General features: G+C 42.0%; 2 protein-coding genes across 2 annotated transcripts; both read left to right on the forward strand.

The window, feature by feature from the left end:
- Positions 1-545: 545 nt before the first annotated feature.
- On the forward strand, positions 546-1778 carry LOC118380076 (oligodendrocyte transcription factor 3-like). The gene has a single exon (XM_035767083.2). It carries the CDS (start codon positions 819-821, stop codon positions 1575-1577), a length of 759 nt encoding a protein of 252 aa, XP_035622976.1. The 5' UTR covers positions 546-818; the 3' UTR covers positions 1578-1778.
- A 3187-nt stretch (positions 1779-4965) lies between these two features.
- Positions 4966-17006, forward strand: LOC118380077 (BSD domain-containing protein 1-like). Its single transcript, XM_035767084.2, has 11 exons — positions 4966-5163; positions 5795-5858; positions 6103-6219; positions 6855-7022; positions 8759-8813; positions 9381-9496; positions 13096-13164; positions 14626-14713; positions 14834-15337; positions 15878-15981; positions 16100-17006. Exons 1-11 carry the CDS (start codon positions 5153-5155, stop codon positions 16127-16129), a joined length of 1326 nt encoding a protein of 441 aa, XP_035622977.1. The 5' UTR covers positions 4966-5152; the 3' UTR covers positions 16130-17006.
- The last annotated feature ends 3597 nt before the right edge of the window (positions 17007-20603 follow it).

A 20603-nucleotide genomic window follows, 5' to 3' on the forward strand; every position in this document is an offset into this window, starting at 1 on the left:
GCTCTAGTTAAAAACCTTTACTGCAATGGGCTAAATCAGGGTCACACAGAGTGTTACTTGGTAGTCAAGCAAATCTACTTTGGAACAATAGTATACACTTCACACTCATGGTTATTATAGTCTTTCATTTTGAGGTTGCATTCCAATTTGACACTTTATATACATCACAGAAGACTGAAATATAACAAAACCGTTTGACATAGAAACACCGGATTTTCTGCATCTTTAAAAAAATTATGTTAATTAATTATGAAATTGTGAAAAATATGAATAACATTCCACCCACGAGCACACTAGGTCATTTGATTGCAGGGAAGGGCTACTGTGTATGAGATGATCAGAAGAAGGTAAGGAGATGAAGGGGAGTTAAACGTGGGTGTGGGCGTAGGGAGGTGGGGGCTGTAAGGGCGGGGTGGGGCTGCAAGGGGTGAAATTGTGTCCCTTCTGCAATTGGCTGCGAGTCTAAATGTCTCATTATGCGCCTCATTGTTCCTTTGTTGGGGTTGGGGGTATAAATTCACTCCTGTAGGACTGCAGGGGGACAGACCCCCAACTAGAACCAGACACAGCCTGCGCCTGCTGTATCTAGCTATCTACTGAACTCTGACAGAAGTGACAGTGAGAGAGCATCGGCCCTCAGGCAACTGTGAGCTTTCCTACTCAGACAACAGAGAGTGAAGAAAGATCCAGCTTTTTGTTTTTTGTTTTCAAGAACTTTTCACAAACATCTTTGGCTCTAACCTCAGTTGCTTTGTGGTTTTAGTTGTTTTTTTCCACTTTCGTGTTTTACATTTATTTTCTAAACATCATCTGTTGAGATGGACTCTGACGCTGGCTCCAACTCCAGCCGCTCCTCATCTCCAGATCTGGTGGTGGATGACTCCATGGGCAGCTTCTTCTCCAACAAGATGTTCCAAGCCTACTGCCGGGATGAGGGGGCAGCCAGGGCCGCTGGGCAGGGCAGGACTGACCGCTGTGCTGGGGGAGGCAAGAGCAAGACCCTCAAAGAGGGTGACGTGCAGGACCTGAGGCTGAAGGTGAACGGCAGGGAGAGGAAGAGGATGCACGACCTGAACCAGGCCATGGACGGCCTGAGGGAGGTCATGCCCTATGCCCAGGGGCCCTCCGTCCGCAAGCTCTCCAAGATCTCCACCCTGATGTTGGCCCGTAACTACATCCTCATGCTGTCCAGCTCCCTGGAGGAGATGAAGAAGCTGGTGGGGGACGTGTATGGAGGTGGTGGTTCCCAGAGTCGCACTAGCCACCGCCGGATCAACCCTCCGGCCCCCACAGCTCACCTCCCCCTACACCCCCTGGCCCAGTCCCTGCACTCCCTGGTGGGTAGCACGGCCTCGGCTCTCCACCACCCTTCACCTCTCCCGGCTCCAGCCCCACACTCACCACCCTCTGCAAGCTACCTGGGCTTCCACCATGCACCAGTACAGAGCCTGCTGAAAGACCCTCTCCACCTAGCCAGCTCCTACAGGCACTTTCCTGGTATGCCCTGTCCCTGTTCGCTCTGCCAACCTCTACCAACCACCGCATCCACCCTGCATAGCTTTTCCATGGGCAAGTGAGCAGGTGACATCCAGGACTGAGCTCTGTACTTGAGGCCCAGTGCCCACCCCAGTAGTGGACTGAAGACTGAGATAAATTGTTGGTTGAACTGTAAAAAACATTGGTAGCCCCCAGGACCTGTACATATTTTGTATATATCTTCTATTGAGTATTCCGCTGCTATTTTTCTAAATTACATTCCTTGATTATATTGAAAACATTTAAATGCACACACAGAAACACTTAGATCATTTAAGCCAGATAATTTGGTTATGCTTTGTATTTCATACTATTGTTCTTGAAGCTCTTTTTTGAATGTAACAGCGATAATATCTGCTATTGCTATTCCATATCGGAAATTCAGTGTTACTGAAACAAATGACAAAGATGGAAAGTGCTGTGTCCTTCTGCAGGTGTCTTATTTTCCTAAATTAAACCTTTTAAAAAATACATGTTCTGCTGTTTTGCTTGAGACATAAATTGCTGTAAATCTATTTACATCTGTTTCCATTTTATTTGCATGTCTTTTGTCTTTCTCATTCTGAAACAGGCTAGGTAGCACTACAACAGTAAAACACAAAGAACGATATCCCTATCTGTGCACTGCACAGGGAGGTGCAGTAGTTAGTGGTGCTGAGCAGGGTAGGGGAGGGGTGGGAGAGGAGAAGTCTACCCTGAGCTAAAGAGAGAGAGAAGGGCCAGACAATGCAATGCTGCAGAGGGAGGCTGAATATGACACTCTGAGCTCTGGGATCATCCATCTTCACCTCAACAGGGTGTGGGAGATGAAAGGGCAGTGCGGGCGCCAGGACGGCGCGTCACTTTTGTCTGGCACAGGCAGGGGACAGGGCTGTGGCCCTCTCATCTATGGGCCAGAGGATTTGTCACTGTCCCTGTATTCATACCTATGACACATCAGAACAATAAGAGTAAATACGTGCCGTTTTTACTTAGGATGTTTCAACGTACACACCAAGTCTCATATGGCACCATTGCAATTTCAAGTGTTTGAAAACCAACAGATCAAAACAGAGAATATCAAAGTTTTTGTTTTTCAGTTTTTAAAAGATAAAAAAATATATATTTTCATGAAATCAATGATATTTTAAAACGTTATAGTCAATGATTGACTAACTATACCAAACACTTCGGCACAATGACATATGTGGGATGGATGACACAGACGTGTATTTACTCAAACCCACAACAATGGCTCACCCTCACTTAGCAACAAATCAAGCGTGTAAAATACATGCTTATCCTCCCATGGCTGACGGATGAGGTCGAGATCAGGGGAGAAATAAAGAGATGTAACTCCTCAGTCCCCCTTCAACCCCCTTCTCCATGAGAGCTCTGAATAGAGCTGGACAATAGCCATGCACGGGACACAAAGACCGGGGGAGGCCAAGCTCTCGTGCCTGGGACACAGGCCCCCTCCATTCAATCTACATTTCATCATGGTAACAAGCGCTGTTGGGCCAAAAGGCCTGACACATCGCCCGCCACAAAGGCGGTTAGCTCTAATTTATGGGGCTATTGACACTGTAAAGAGCCCCTGTCAGTACTCTGGGACTGTCAGCTGTGGGACGTCCCAGTGGGGGGAGGCAGCTGCCAGCCTAGCCCGGGGAGGGGCCTTCTGTGGTGGGGACAGGCGCTCTGGCATCACCTGGTCCCTGGTCCCCTGACACTTGGATCCTGGGTCCTCCCACTAGGCCCCCCTTTATTTGGGCACAGGTGGGAATGGGAAGTAGAACACATTGTGGGGATTAGTGGGGTCGGCCTCCCTTTGGTGTCCTCCCTCCTTTAGGTGGATAATTAGGGACATTGACTTGTGCAAAGCTGGTGTTTCCTGATCGTTAGCAGATGGTGTTAACCCACGGAGCAGCAGCAGCAGGATGGAGAGGGTGCGGGAGTGTGTGAGGGTGTGAGGGTGTGTGTCTGTGTGGTGTGCAATTGATATGCATCTTAAATCATACAATACTGACAGTGCCTTTCTGGGCCATTATGACCAGCCACTGTTGTCATCATAGTGTTTTTACCATATGCTGACCTGTTATGTGCTGTCTGAAGTATATACAGTATGTTGGGAGCATATGCTGTGAATATGCTACCACGTTTAGGGCAATCCACATCAAACACATATAACATAGGATGTGTGAATGTAAAAGGGCTTTAAATGTAAAGGTTTTGTCATGTTTAATGACTGCAGGCCTATTTCTACATTACCACGAACAGCTTGACAATATTTGGCGCTTATCCATAAAAAATGACACTCAAAAACTAAATATAAACATTAAGGGCAAAAACATTCTAAAATTCAACAGCTTTTTCAGTAGGAAGAAAAATATCTGAAAGCGACACAATACACTGCAGCATCAGAGAAAATAAAAGTCCCACGTTTTTTTTCAAATGAGTGGAGAGTAAAGACTGTGTGGTCAGAATTTTCACTATTGTATGCAGTAGTCATGATCATGATAGCTGATGGCCCCCACCCTATAGACACAGATGGATGAGTTAACAGGAGGGAATGCTAATCAATAGAAGGGTGTGTGTTACCCTGGGCTCAGCAGTAGACAGGATCGACAGCGTTAATTAGGGAACTGAAGGAGCCAATTAGGGGGATTGAGGGTCTGGACAGGGGAGACATATTGGAGAACATACGCACACATTGTGCTGCGTCTGGATACAGGGGATCTTCAATTAGGGGAGAGCTCTCCTCCAGAAGCTCGCAGCCTGACCATTTTACTATCAGTTCAGTAAAGTCGGGATCCCTTCACCCTGCATACTGATGAGGGGGAAATGCAGCTGGGATAGGGTCAACAACCCACTGGTCTGGGAATTAATGTAGACCCATTAAAGATCGAGTCACATACGGGCGGATTTGATTACTAATCATGTGGCTAGGTGAGTTAAATCTTATAATGTGTTGCTTCATTACCTACATTTTCAGACCTCTCTCTAGGAGAGAGTGCTATTGACTGGCAGGCCACATTTGACCTTATTTATAATACTGAACAAGCTCAAACTAATTAAAAAGGATAGGCCATAGACCATGAACATTTTCAGAAACCATTTAAAAAGTAATTGCATAATGTGCATCCCATTAAAATGAGTGATACAAACTTTGAAAGGGCATACTTAGCCAAATATGCAAACCTATAACAACTGGCTCAGCCCTAAAGGCTTATTCTGAAATATTTTGATAACTTTCACTTTAGCTGGACTTGATAATAAATACAAGTGGGTGCAATGTTGGTGTTCAATTATGATACATTTTGTAAGGAGAATTTGAACGTAATGTTAGATTTAGTTTTCATAAAGTTATTGCACCAGCAACGCCAGCGCAGCAGCCTACCAACGCGAAGCTTGAGCCTTTGCAGACACGGTAGTCCTAAATAAATGCCCAAGAGCGTAGCTAGCTAATAGCTAACATGATTAATTTGGAAAATAATAATAATACATTTTACATCAGCTATATATCCTAAAACTGTATTTACTAGAAGAAGATACAAATTGAAAAACTGCATTTTACAAGCTTCTTCCTCATTCAGTGGGGTCAGAGTTCAGTAAATATTGGTGATGTCATGGTCTGAAGATGGCTGAAGGGTGAGTGTGAAGTCGCAAAATAGTTTTTGTTTTATAAATTAACCATCGTAATATATCCCACTCTCAGCATGTTTTTCTTTCATGTAATATATTCATCACTTCATATTTAGCTATTGCCACATTCATCTATTTCAAAATGATGCAATCAGTTGCTTTGTCTGTTCTCGAGTCAATCGGGTTTTGTTTACCAAAAATATTGCACCAGCTGTTTAGCTCGATGGCTAGCTAGCAGTGGCTAGCAAACTGTTTGCTGCCTATTCGTGGAGACATACGTATTAATAGTGTGTTGTAAATATTAACAGTGATTGGAAAAATACAGTTCCATGGTTTCCACCGTAGCTTTGTTCGCTATCTAGCTAGCAAGCGAACAGCTAATGCAAATTCACTGGTGTTGGTTAGCAATTCAGCTAAGCTGGCTAGATTGTTATCAAATACTGCATAGTTTCCTAAGAACGCGAAGCGAGGCGACCATCTCTGTCGGCGCCAGGCGCACTGTCATCCTGCCTGACCACCTGGTCGTTAATGGCCTAGCCAAATAGTTATATAGCTAAAATGTAAGCTATGCATTTCACCATTAGTACCTGTTGATCACGTTTTAATACTCTGTCATCACTATGTCTCTTTACTTCAGAGAAAGCTGTGACGGTTGGTGGGGAGGATGGCTTCAACAAAGCTTCCAGGCCGTTAAAGATAAGGTAGACGTCCATGCTAGCCTGCACGGATCCCCAGATGATCTCTCTAGTATCACAATGAGCCGCAAACTATTGTGTTATGTTTTGTGCATCAAAAAGGCTAATTTAATATCTTCAATATGACTCATTATAAAACAAGGTGAAAATCAATATCCTTGTGACATCCGAGTACACTGATAATGCAGACATATTACTGTACTCTGTTTGCACTTGTCAATGTAACTCCAACATTTTATTGTTTTTGCAGTCATCAGAAGCATACGAATTTATAAAGCGTGACCTCACAGAGTTCTCCAACGTGGTGCAACATGACGCTGCGTGCTCCATCGTGGCCACAGCAAGCGCCGTTAGAAGCAAACTAGCGGTAGGCCATTTGGTTCTTTACTAGTTTCACGTTTTAATGTCACGTGCATAAGTAAAGTGAAATGTCTTTCTTGCTAGTTCTAAACCCAACAATGCAGTAATCAATAAAAATGTAACACTAAAGATAACATAAGGTAGAGCAAAATCACACGAGAAATAGAAATAACTAGAACATGAGAAAGTAAGCAAACATACTATATACAGGGTCAGTTCCAGTATATATATATATATATATATATATATATATATATATATATATATATATATATATATATATATATATATATATATATATATATATATATATATATATATATGGGTAAGGTGACCAGGCATCAGAATATATGGTAAACAGAGTAGCAGCAGTGTATATGATGATTGTATATGAGTTGGTGTGTGTAGAGTCAGTATAAATGAGTGTGTGTGTGATTAAATGTTGGAGTGCGTGTTGGCGTGTGTAGGGCCCTGTGAGTGCAACTACAATCCAATAAATAAATACAAGGGTCAACTCAGGCTGTGGAGCCAATTTGTTAGCTATGGGTCATAGTGTAGATAAGTTCATATGAATTACTATGTGGTTATTTATAGGCATATACGTCCTGACTGTGGTATGTCACCTGTCCCACTTTGTTTCAGGTGGAGGGCTCCTCTGATACCACAGAGAAGGTGAAGAAGAGCCTATCCAGTTTCTTAGGAGTGATAACAGACACCCTCGCTCCTCCCCAGGACATGACCATCGACTGTGATGTCATCACGCTAGTGGCAACTCCAGCAGGCACCACAGAGGTGTATGACAGCACCAAGGTGAGTATGTTAATACTGTGTTCAGCTTATCACTATGACAGTGTGATTTAACAAATTAAGGACTAGATACCATGCTGTTTTACATTTATTGCTAATATACCAGAATGTTTCTCAGAAATTATGTATTAACATCATGTGTTATAATTTTTCCCCAATCTGTTCAAACATGTAAGAGTGGTCAGGTTTAGAAGTGTTACTGAGCTCCAGAGTAGAGGATGGTTAAATCCACAGGGTTTAGCTTTTGCCCTAAAATACGCAAATCAAAGAAATCAAAATGTTTTTTATTTTTTATCTCAAAATATAAAATAAAATACTCACAAAAGTTTGGACACACCTACTCATTCCAGGGTTTTTCTTTATTTTTACTATTTTCTACATTGTAGAATAATAGTGAAGACCTTAAAACTACTATGAAATAACACATAGAATTTAGATATACACTACCGTTCAAACGTTTGAGGTCACTGAGAAATGTCCTTGTTTTTGAAAGAAAATAACATTTTTTTTGTCCATTAAAATACCATCAAATTGATCTGAAATACAGTGTAGACATTGTTAATGTTGTAAATGACTATTGTAGCTGGAAACGGCAGATTTATTTTATGGAATATCTGCATAGGCATACCGAGGCCCATTATCAGCAACCATCAATCCTGTGTTCCAATGGCACGTTGTGTTAGCTAATCCAAGTTGATAATTTTAACTTCTTGACGCTACCCATCCGTTAAGCGGGATAATTGTCATCAGCAACTGCAGAATAGCATAGCACCCCAGTCAAATAATATTACTAAAAATATTTATGAAATCACAAGTGCAATATTGCGAAACACAGCTTAGCCTTTTGTTAATCCACTTGTCGTCTCAGATTTTGAAATTATGCTTTACAGCGAAAGCAATCCAAGCGTTTGTGTAAATGTATCGATCGCATGACAAAACATTAAGTACACTTCGCATCAGGTAGCTTGGTCATGAAAATCAATCAAATTAATAGTTTACCTTTGATCTCCGGATGTTTTCACTCACGAGACTCCCAGTTACACAACAAATGTTCCTTTTGTTCCATAAAGACTATTTTTATATCCAGATTATTTTTATATCCAAAATGCCTCCGTAAAGTTCATTATTTCTGGACATTTTGAGCCTGTAATCGAACCCACAAATGCTGATGCTCCAGATACTCAACTAGTCTAAAGAAGGCCAGTTGTATTGCTTCTTTAATCAGAACTACACTTTTCAGCTGTGCTAACATAATTGCAAAAGGGTTTTCTAATGATCAATAAGCATTTTAAAATGATAAACTTGGATTAGCTAACACAACGTGCCTTTGGAACACTGGAGTGATAGTTGCTGATAATGGGCCTCTGTACACCTATGTATATATTCCATAAAAAATCAAACGTTTCCAGCTACAATAGTGATTTACAACATTAACCATGTCTACACTGTATTTCGGATCAACTTGCTGTTATTTTAATTTACATTTTTTTTTTAAATTTTCTTTCAAAAACAAGGACATTTCTAAGTGACCCCAAACTTTTGAACGGTAGTGTATATATTGAGATGTAACTGTTAAAAGACAATAGTTTACAGCATATTAGGCTATTGAAAGCATTAGCATAACGTTATCAATATACTAAACAAACAAAATACGGTCTCTTTTTGTTTAAATACTAGATATCAGAACACATGTTATGTCACATGATCATTTGGGTTACAGTGTGTGTTTTGTTCCCTAGGCTCGTCTCTACAGTCTGCAGGCTGACCCTGCTACATACTGCAATGAGCCTGATGGTGAGGCAGTACACATGTTTATTTATAATAATATATAATAATATATGCCATTTATCAGACGCTTTTATCCAAAGCGACTTACAGTCATGTGTGCATACACATTTATCCAAAGCGACTTACAGTCATGTGTGCATACATTCTACGTATGGGTGGTCCCGGGGATCGAACCCACTACCCTGGCGTTACAAGCGCCATGCTCTACCAACTGAGCTACAGAAGGACCACCCACCTATTTTCTATCTGTCTTCACTATTCTCATTAAAGAAAAGGTCATGTGCCATGCAACGTCACTAACCCGGCTTCATTCCCTCAAAACATAAAAAAGCCGTCAGAATGGCAATGACAAGGGACTTACACCCATATAATTACTCATTCTACTCTACCCTCAGCTGCACTCCAATACTTTATAAATCATGGTCAAAGCCAACTCTTATTACAATGAATGCAAATAACTTGGCAGGACAAGACATGGGTAGTTTGCTATGCCACTTATTTTCATGCAGTTCTTAAACGGTCATGAAAATATTGTTTTGTGTTTTTAATTGTATTTCCTGTGTTCTGTCCCAGGTTCCCTAGAGCAGTTTGATGCGTGGCTCTCCAGCTTCAGCCTGGAGGAGAGGAAAGGAGAGATCTCTGACCTCCTGGTCAACACACCCTCTATCAGGGCCCTTTACACCAGAATGGTACACTTTCTAATAGGGTTGGGCCAAATTACAATATGTTAATTTATCAATAATGATTGACAGCTGTTGTCAATGGTGACAACATCGTGATGTGACAGACAATGGTTCATCTTATTTGAACCTGACTGGTGCCGCGCAGTAGGCCTAACGGAATCGGGCAGCGCATGAGTGACATTCCGAGTAATTCAATAAATAGCCTATGCTAAATAGGTCTTCAGAACGCAATAAATTAATGTAGGCTAGACAAGAGTGAGGAATTTCACCAAAGCTTTGCAAAATGTCCAGTCAGAAAGAATTGTTTCTCTCACTTTGTCAGATGCGTTGGCCTTATAGCCTAAATCTATAAAACATTTTTAACGGACACCTTAACTATATTGCGTTTAGCTGTTTTCAAAAACATTGGGTATATTCCCTTGTCTCGCCATTCATTATGAATATGACTTTGGGCTAGTACGCTTTCATCGTTTTATGCATGCAATCTTTCTCTTTCAAACAATGAATTCATCTGGTTAACGTGCTCAACATCTGCTCTGACGACGAGCTCATGTCTGAAGGAGACGACACCAGCGAGGGTAAAAAAAAAACACTCCCTGTTAAGAACTCTTTATTTTGTATATTTTTTTATATATATTGACTTTCATCTCAAAGTTGTTTGAATAGTCTAAAAACATAAGGTGGACTAATAATGGGAGAGAACAAACAATATATCAATGGACTATAAAAAAATGGAATGAAAAGTTTAAGCTTATTAAGAAAGAAATGTTCCGTGTGGGGCCCACAGAAGCAAACAGGGTCAACTCCCTTCAAAACACGTCGACAGGTCTCCCACAAGGTCAAAAACGGGGACCCAAACCAGCAACCTATCAGCCACGTTGTCTGTCATTCTATCCCCCTCCCAGCAACTCCACTCCCACTTGTCTCCAATTCCACATCCCAACCCTCAGCTTCCCTCAGTCCCTCCCACCGATCTCTGCTGGCCACCCACTTCGGATTTCTATGCACCATATATCTTTCAACTGTGCTGTGATGTTTAACATATAATTTAATTTAATAATAATTTATAAGTTAAATACTTTAAGTGAGAGTACCGTAATTGCTGGACTATAAGCCGCTACTTTATTCCCACGCTTTGAACCTCGCGGTTTATACAATAACGCGGCTAATTTATGGATTTTTCCCGCTTTCACAAGATTCATGCCGCCAAAAAACTGAGGACCGTCACATAATGTGAAATCGAGCGCGCTCAAACTTCCCAGCATTCTGATTACGGTAGTAATTTTGTCACCCTCATCATGGCAAAGACACGGAGAAATGCATATGATGCAGCTTTCAAGTTGAAGGCGATCGATCTGGCTGTTGGAAAAGGAAATAGAGCTGCTGCATGGGAGCTTGGCCTTAATGAGTCGATGATAAGACGTTGGAAAGCAGTGTGAGGAACTGTCTCAGTGCAAAAAGACAACAGCTTTCAGAGGGAAGAAAAGCAGATAGCCCAAAGTATTTGCAGCCACTCGACATCAGTGTAAATTTTGCATTTAAGGTGGCGTTCCTTGTTCAGTGGGAGTCTTGGATGACAAGTGGGGAGAAATCCTTCACTAAAACGGGCTGCATGCGAAGTGCAACTTATGGTCAAGTCTGCCAGTGGGTCCTGACAGCGTGGAGCATTGTCAAAAAATCCACTATCATCAACGGGTTTCGAAAGGCTGGACTGCTGCGTGTTGAAGGGGCAGCATGAGCTCAGCGGGGTATTTGCCTCCAGATGAAAGTGACGAGAGCGACAATGAAAACGATCCAACATCGGATGAAGCAATTCTGAGGCTATTCAACTCCGACACCGAAGGAGATGACTTCAGTGGTTTCAGTGCACAGGAGGAGGAAGATAGTGACGAAGTTCATTTGTTTCAATGTACCGGTAGGCACCTGCGGCTTATAGACATGTGCAGCGTATTTATGTACAAAATACATATTTTTAATAATTCAGTGGGTGCGGTTTATATTCAGGTGCGCTTAATAGTCCAGCAATTACGGTATTAGTAATTGACTGACCAGTTCTCCCAACAATTCTATTTTTGGGTAAAGTTTTGATTCATGTTATGGATTTTCAGCCATTCCTTGAACCTGAGACCAGAAACAGGGTACCTGAGGGCAATACCAGAACAAATGGTCTATAGAGTCTGTATCCTCACAATAAAATCTGTAGAGCTGCAATGACTATATGCTCCAAATATTCAACATTTTGTTGGTGGCAAGAATTCTGTACAATAATTTTAGCTGAGAAGCATGAAGTCAAAACAAATTGTATTTGTCACCTCCTCCAAATACTACAGTTGTAGACCTTACTGTGAAATGCTTACTTACAATCCCTTAACCAACAATGCATTTCAATAAATATAAGAAGATATTTACTAAATAAACTAAAGTAAACAAAAAATAAGCAATAAAATAACAATAGCAAGGCTATATACAGGGGGTACCGGTGCCCAGTCAGTGTGCGGGGGTACCGGTTAGTTGAGGTAATTTGTATTTGTAGGTAGTCATAAAGTGACTATGCATAGATAATAAACAACGAGCAGCAGTGTAAAAACAAAGGGGGGAGGTCGCCAATGTAAGTAGTCTGGGTGGCGATTTAATAATCTCAACCCACCCACTTCATATTCATTATAGAGATAGGCACGCTTTATCTTGTCTGGTTAATTAAGCAACCCAGATAAAGCAAAATATTTCTTGCTCATATAATTTGAAAAACAAATCATCAGGAGTAGGCAGCGCCATAAGTGAGTAAACTGAGATATGAATAAGGAGTTAATCTGGGCAATATTTCCATAAAATAGACAGGAATTTACTTCTCCATGGTTGTAGATTCTTGTCTATTTTTACACGTTTTCTATTAAAATTCATTGTGGAGAGCTCATTTATATATTTTGTAATATGCATACCAACTATATCTACTTCACCGTCAGCCCATTTTATAGGTAAACTGCAGGGTAATGTAAAAATTGTATATATGTTTTTAATCCAATACCTAGTATTGTACACTTATCATAATTAGGTTTTAGTCCAGAGAGTACAGAAAAGTTATCTAGATCTTCAATGAGACATTGCAGGGAACTAGTTTACGGACTTAATATAAAACTTGAGTCATCGGCATACATGGACACCTTTGTTTTTAAGCCTTGGATTTCTTATCCACCCAATGATTTATAACCTAACTCTTACTGCAGTAAGACAGCCCGTTCATCTTCAGTTGACTGTCACTTTGCTCCGTCATGTGTACGAGTCACACACACACACACACACCTGTTCCATGCTGGAACTCCACCAGAAAGAAATATTAGAAAAGATTTGCCTGCACTTAGCGTCTGCCCAGGCTTTCAGCGTTATCTTTAGTCATGTTTTTTATTTGTTTATCTTTTTGTTGGCTAATACCAGCATACATCACAATGTTTTATGAGTACATAATCACGATAGGACAAAGGTTGACATCGCCCAACCCTACTTTATAACTCTCCTGTTCAGACCTTATCTCATAGAAGTTAGATAGAAGTTAATCACTTTTTTAAATGCTCTGTGCGTTGTGTAAGAGTAAGTATTTTCGTCCATAGGTGCCAGCAGCTGTAGCCCATTCTGAATTCTGGCAGCGGTATTTCTACAAAGTCTTTCAGTTGGACCAGGTAATTCACTCACTTTTTTTTGTTTTGTTACTGGCATATATAGCTCTCATGAACCATCATGCACCCTCTTCTATCAGAATCCCATGTTAGAATGTAAACTGCGCCCCTGCTGGCCAGTTGTAGATCATTTTGGAGAGAGGCTCCTACCTCAGTAGAGCTCTGCTACCCAACCCGAGCCCCACTATATTATACGTAGGGTTAGGGCTGGATAGTGGCTGTTTTTTCATCAATAAATAGGTTACGGGCAGAGCTTGAGTATCACTAAAGAGGATTTTGAGGCTCCTGAGTGGAGCAGCGGTTTAAATGGAAACGCAAAGGGGGTTACCTAGTCAGTTGTCCAACTGAATGTATTCAACTGAAATGTGTCTTCTGCATTTAACCCAACCCCTCTGCCCAGGGAACAGTGGGTTAACTGCCTTGCTCAGGGGCAGAAAGGCACTGCATCTCAGTAATAGAGGCGTCACTACAGACCCTGGTTCAATTCCAGGCTATATCACAACTGGCCGTGATTGGGAATCTCGCAGAGCGGCGCAGAATTGGTCCAGCTTCGTCCGAGTTAGGGTTTGGTTAGGGTAGGCCGTCATTGTAAATAAGAATTTGTTTTTAACCATCTTGCCTAGTTAAATGAAGGTTAATTAAAATGCAAATAAATGAATCACAAACATTTTGAAACTGAGCCATTTGCTAGTGCTATGCTGCGCACTACAGTGATATCTGACTAAGATCATAACATTGTCAGAAGTGCTTCAACCTCATCAAATATAAGACAGGAGAGATTATTTCACAGAAAATAATATTCCGTGAGTGTTGTTAGTTTAGTGACGAACAGTGACGAACAGCTAACTGCTCTCTGTCTCGTCAGTGAGCAGAGCAGCCCAAGCGGAGCTGTTGCTATGGATACTCAGAACTCCATGAGTAGCTTATGGATTTACTAACAGAGGAAGTTATTTCTTATTTCGGGCCGAGAGGGCCTTATATTTGGCAGAGTCAATCGGGCCTGGGTAGGATAAGGGTTTGAACGTAGCATGCATGGGTAGGGTTCTGGCTTACAATTCATGCTTGTGCAGGACTACCTCAGAGCTCTGGTAGCTTAGTAGACTCTTGGAAGACTAATCTTGGCACCCAGAACCAAATCTCCTGCTATTTGATTTGGATTCGGATACTTTCCTGTGTGTCCTAACAAAGCCCAGGCCCCCTCTTCCAAAGCTCATTCCAATCCTCTCCCTCCCTTTCTGGAAAGTGCATGTGTTTTTATGATATTTTGTGTGCTGCATGCTGACAAAATGGAGGTATCAGACAATGTATTCAGTGCAACTATTTCACAGGTAAGCTATGTTTATTAGAGAATTTCCCAGTTAAAATTCCTGTCCCCACTTCATATCATCACCTTATCCGATAAATAGATACACTAAAAAGCCGGTAGTGTTCTGCCGATGGGTTACTAATGTGACTGACCACCAGGAGGAGGCCAGGCGAGTGGCCTTGAAGCAGAGAGCAGAGCAGACTTCCCACACAGAGGCTCTGGGCTGGGAGGAGGAGGAGGATGAAGGTATGTTGGATAGGGAATTACACAATGGTGAAATGTCTTCTGTGAGATGTGACCTGAAAGAAGTCAGACTAGTCAGGTCTGTCTCGTGACTCACTGTTTTCTCCCTTATTTCTACGCCAGATGACTTCCTTGGCGCCACGTCTTCATCTCGCCTGGACTTCACGCCCCCATTGGACGACCCTGCTACCCAGCTGTCCCCACTTACACCAGTCACAATGGCGACGACCCCACTCAGCCCCATCCCGTCTCCGAGCGGGGAGCGCTCCTCTGCTCTCTCCCTGAGCAGCGACAGCGGCAGCCTGCCCACCCAGGTGGAGGTGAGACCAGCCAGGCCACAGCCTGCAGTCGTGGAGCTGTCCCAGAAACTCAACAAGGCCAGCCTGGAGGAGAAAGAGCCAGAGGGGCAGCAGGAGGAGGAGAAGAGGGTTCAGTTAGAGGCCCCAGCCCAGCCTGAGCCCACAGAGAAGGCTACAGCTGAGAGATTAACAGTCCAGGCCCCAGCTACCACAGTCCAGGCCCCAGCTACCACCATCAGACCAGAGACCGAGGGGCCCCAGGACCTGAGGGTGTTTGAGCTCAACTCTGACAGCGGGAAGTCTACACCTTCAAACAATGGCAAGAAAGGTAAAAGGACATTCTATTCAGTTATTGGTGTGACTGTGGTAACAGGGTTTGATTGAATAGGGCCTAAGCTGTTCATCAAATCAAAATCAAACACATTTTTATTTGTCACATGCGCCGAATAAAACAGGTGTAGAGTTTACCATGAAATGCTTACTTACATATGAGCACTTTCCCAACAATGCAGAGTTAAAAGTAAGAAAACTGTTCTAATTAGTGAATAAGAAGGGAAAAATGGAAACTGTAACACAATAAAACAACAACAACCATGGAATATATAAGAAGTACTGATACCGAGTCAATGTGCAGGGATACGAGGTAGTTGAGGTAATATGTACATGTAGGTAGGAGTAAAAGTGACTAGGCAATCAGGATAGATAAACAGTGTGTGTGATCAATATGCATGCGTGTGTGTGTTGGAGTGTCAGTGTAGTATGTGTGGGTAAAGTTCAGTGAGCGTGCATAGAGCCAGTGCAAGAATAGTATTCTAGAAGAGTGTTAAGTGGTCCCATCTGATCCTGTGCTTCACCCTGACCCCTGCAGGGTCCAGCACAGATGTCAGTGAGGACTGGGAGAAGGACTTTGATCTGGACATGACAGAAGACGAGGTCCAGATGGTGCTCTCTAGAGTTGAGGCTACAGGAGAGGTGGGCAATAAATACAAAATGTTCCTGTTGCATTTCTTCTAACCCCAAACTGTAACAATAAAGAACATGCCTAGTTAGTTAAATTATGTTGAACTAAATTAAATGTTTTATTTTTCAGCTGGAGGAGGACTGGGAGAACTGGAACTGATGATTGCTGTGGCGTACTGTTTCTATCCCGCCATTAAAGCGAATTCTCGGCAGACGAACCATGCTTAACGTGTTTTACCTCTGTCCACGCCGTCACCGTGTCACGTTTGTTCGTAGGGGAATGTCCCTTTGGTTTGGACCATGTTGCTGAAGGCGCTAGCATAGCAATGGCAATCCAAGACAATACGATTAGAGCCAAGGCACCATCAGCTGTCAGTTTGTGCATATAGGTTTCAATGCTGATTTACTCTTGTCTTTTTGGTTATTTCTTGAAAGCTGCTCCCTCTCTATCTTCTGAAATGCCATTAAGTACATGTAAATTGTTGCTAGTGAGCTTCTTCAAAGTTATGAGTGGCGGGAATTATTACTTCACTTTTGGCTGAAGAATAGCCATTAAACTGTAACGCTGCCTATCACCTTTCATGAGATGAAATTCTTCATGTGATTTATTGAATGGTGAATATATTGATTTAAACTTTGAAAAAAGAAACTAACTCATCTATCTTATGCAAGTGAATATTCATAAGGGAACATATTTTGGCCTTTATAGAGAGCATTCATTTTGGATTCACTCCCAACCCCAGATACATATGACCTTGACAGACGATTGATAGTGTGGTCAAGATATCCAAATGTTTTGTCACACATTTGCCATTCTGTCTGTTTTCATCCCTGCCCTGCTAAGTAATTGACCTGAACATATCAGCTCTTCTGTGACCTCCAGGGGCCACGTTTCCGCTTTATTTCCTGTCTCTGCTACAATAATCTATTATTCGATCAGTCCATGTCTAATATTATTCTGGATGGGTAAGGATCTCATTTATTGTCAATCGTCAAAAGAGAAGATGATAATGACGCAATAAAGAGGCTGCAAAATGTTTCAGGTGTCATGGTGCCAGAGTATTGGGCTTGGATGTCTGAGGAGGTATGGCTTGTTGTCATGTTATTTCTGATGTTAATTCATTAATGAGATCCCACAGCCTGCTTAGTATGGACATATATACTACACAATAGCTCTGAGTATGGAGTTGCAGAGAGCCAAGAGGAAATGAGGGCTTTGTCTGCTTGATTTATTTAACAATACAGTATAGACTAGCTTCATTCTGCAGTATCGCTTCATACTATTCTGCTATTTTATTGTCATAATTGTCTCCATCAGTGTAAACTGTGGCCAAGACTCAAAGCATAAATATTTAGTGTATAGATCTCTACAATTACTGCTTTTCATGTGAATGTTATTTCTCTGAGCATTGTTTTGCATGTCAGTGCAACCACTTATGCAAACTGTTGTACAGCAGGTGTACTGTTTTAAGTTGTAAGGTCACTTACTAGCTTGTAGTTGCTAAAGGAATGACCTGTTTATAATGAATTGTTTGATAGTTTGCATGTCTCAAGTTATCTATGTATTTCACATTAATACATATATTTGCACTTTAAACAATACGTTTAAAGCTGTTAATTTTAGGCAATTATATTTTCCTCTATTTTTCAAATGATCATTGTCATTAAAAAGAGTCATGTTAATGAATAGTCAATGTGAGTTGGATTTCCAAAAAAGATCAGGTGGAGTTTGTGGAGTTTGACTCCCAGCTATCGCTGGGTTTCTAGAAAATGCTAGAACTCATCAAGAGCTGAACGTTCAGGGCATCATCTTTGCCATTATGTTGGCACACACCTTGCCAAGGTAACGTCGTCAGTTAGACAGGTGTCATCATTCTGGTTTTACGCACCACATGGAAGGTTGACAGTTTATTTTGGTTGAACGTTTAATTTACTTTTGCGGGAAAATATAAAGTTTGATTACCGTGTAAAAAGGTAAGTCAGTAGACCCTAAGCAACTAGCATATTAATCATAGTTGTAGCCTAAACGTGTCAAATCCTACAAACCATATGATTTGTAGAGATTGAGAATATCCAACATGAACAGGGACCACTACCAGACTAGAGTTTGCAGGAAGAGTTCGCTGCCCGGAAAGCCATATAGGTGTACTAAACTTCCTTTTTGCGGCAAAGACATACCAATCAACAAACATCAATGTCCCGCCATCTCGGTTATTAGGCTTCCATAGTCTACAGTCCTAGTAGGCCACAAATCAGACATTCAACAATTCAAATATGTCAGAGCAAGTTTTTTTTCTTTCTCACTGATAGCCAGCTGCGTAGGACTCCAGGGTAACCTCTGCCTGGCCATTTGGCGTGATGAGGCATGTGTGGAGCCCAATGTGAGCGAGGCCTCTCAAAGCACCGAGAACTGAGTAGGGAGGCCGACCAGCTTGCCTATAAAGGGAACCTAGCAGTTCAATTGCAGCTGATACAAATGTGAGGGCTACTGTATAATTAGGGGACATTCACTTTTAAATCGAACCAACTATTATCCTTTGTTAAACAGTTTTTTACCTTATGTAGTTGTATTGATTTCTGTCTGGTATGGCTAAGTACCATAGAGTGGCCCAGCATCGGCCGGGGTAGTCCATCATTGTAAATAAGAATTTGTTCTTAACTGACTTGCCTAGTTAAATGAAGGTATTAAAAAAATACACTGATGGATGTCTCCTCCTTTTTGGGGGAGCAATGGAGTGTCATGGCGTTGGCCTGGGGGGTAGGTTTATGACAGTCATAAATACCTATCCCCCCTGTTTACCTCTAGCCTACTGATGTGAAATTTTAAAACCCCTTGGTTAACATAGAGATTCTGGGAACATCAGAAGGTGGGGGGAAATAAACTATATTCTGATAATCCGACCAATTGAACATATGCGGTGGTACTTAATGAATATGATGTCAGTTTGGTTGTGATCTGAGACATTCTCATCAATGATAAGATGACATAAACTCTACAGTGGAAAGTCTGCACATTGTAGTTATCGGATTCACATGGAATTGTTGTTCAATTTAAATGTTTGAATATAAAATTATTGGTGAAGAGATGTTTTCATAAGGTTAGGGCTATGCTCAATCAGTGGCCCGCCCCTGTGAAGAGACATGGGTTATAAAACCTTTCAGACACACCCTCCTCTCCCTTCCTATATAAAGACTTGTCGACAATATAACCTTCTGTTCCGAGGATGTGAGGACGACAGTCCGATGTCAGAATGGTTCAGATAATAACTACAGAATGAAGCCAACATCAGCGTGAGCTTTGGTTGCGAATGGTATGATCTTTGAACTCTTATTCACTACAGAAGTGATACCTCCTAGCCGTTGAGTGAGCAACAGCAGCTGCAAACGAGGGTTAGGAAGGAACAGACAGAGTATCCTGTCTATCACACAACAATGTTACTACAACGTATCCAATTGACCACCAGAGACATTCTTCAAAGGACAAAGGAATCGGTTTGGCAACACGGCCTTCCATCTACCACCAACCTACCGAAGCGCAGCTCAGAGTAAATATTTATTGCATTTTCCTTTTCCAAATGGGCGGTAATTTAGAATGCATAAAATACTGTATTTACGATAGCATAGCTTCTTCCTTTGGTCCTCAGTCTTCCCGCTCTTTCACTCAAACCCAGCTCTTTTCTTTTGTGTAACCAGCTGTCATATCTGTTCTGCCCGCTAGAGACGTTTTCCTTTATGACGTAATTTGTAATCAAGGTATGATTAATTCTGTGTATATGTAATTCTGTGTGAATAGTTAGGTATTTAGTAAATAAATAATGAAACCCAATTTTGTATTGCTGATTCAACTTGTTAGCCAGGGTTCGTGAAGATAACCAAGAATTTACAACTTTCAGATGAGACTGAATTAAGGTGACGATTAATATTGACTTGCATTCATCTGTTGAAAGAGGAGCGGACCAAAATGTGGCGTGGTGGTTACTAATGTTCTTTAATGAAAAATGAACGATACATGAAATAACAATAATATACAAAACAACAAACAAAACGTAAAAACCTATACAGCCTATCTTGTGACAACAAACACAGAAACAGGAACAATCACCCACAAAACACACAGTGAAACCCAGGCTACCTAAATATGGTTCCCAATCAGAGACAACGAGAATCACCTGACTCTGATTGAGAACCGCCTCAGGCAGCCATAGCCTATGCTAAACACCCCTACTCAGCCGCAATCCCAATGCCTACTAAACCCCCAATACGAAAACACAACAAAATAAACCCATGTCACACCCTGGCCTGACCAACTAAATATATAAACACAAAATACTAAGACCAGGGCGTGACAGAACCAAGGTGCGGACTCCCGGCCGCACACCAAAACCCATAGGGGAGGGTCTGGGTGGGCGTCTGTCCACGGTGGCGGCTCCGGCTCGGGACGTGGACCCCACTCCCACCAAGTCTTAGTCCCCCTGTAACGCGTCCTTTGATTGGCGACCCTCGCCGCCGACCTAGGCCTAATAACCCTCACCAAGGACCCCACTGGACTGAGGGGCCTCTCGGGACTGAGGTAGAAGCTCGGGACTGAGGGGAAGCTCGGGACTGAGGGGAAGCTCGGGACTGAGGGGAAGCTC

The sequence above is a fragment of the Oncorhynchus keta genome, chromosome 29 (genome assembly GCF_023373465.1).
Source record: "Oncorhynchus keta strain PuntledgeMale-10-30-2019 chromosome 29, Oket_V2, whole genome shotgun sequence".
NCBI classification, from domain to species: domain Eukaryota; kingdom Metazoa; phylum Chordata; class Actinopteri; order Salmoniformes; family Salmonidae; genus Oncorhynchus; species Oncorhynchus keta.

Coding starts and splice junctions, on each gene's coding strand:
- LOC118380077 (XM_035767084.2), top strand. Junction 8,814..9,380: donor ATACTGCAATGAGCCTGATG/GTGAGGCAGTAC, acceptor GTTCTGTCCCAG/GTTCCCTAGAGCAGTTTGAT. Junction 13,165..14,625: donor AAGTCTTTCAGTTGGACCAG/GTAATTCACTCA, acceptor ACTGACCACCAG/GAGGAGGCCAGGCGAGTGGC.
- LOC118380076 (XM_035767083.2), top strand. CDS start 819: ATGGACTCTGACGCTGGCTCCAACTCCAGCCGCTCCTCATCTCCAGAT.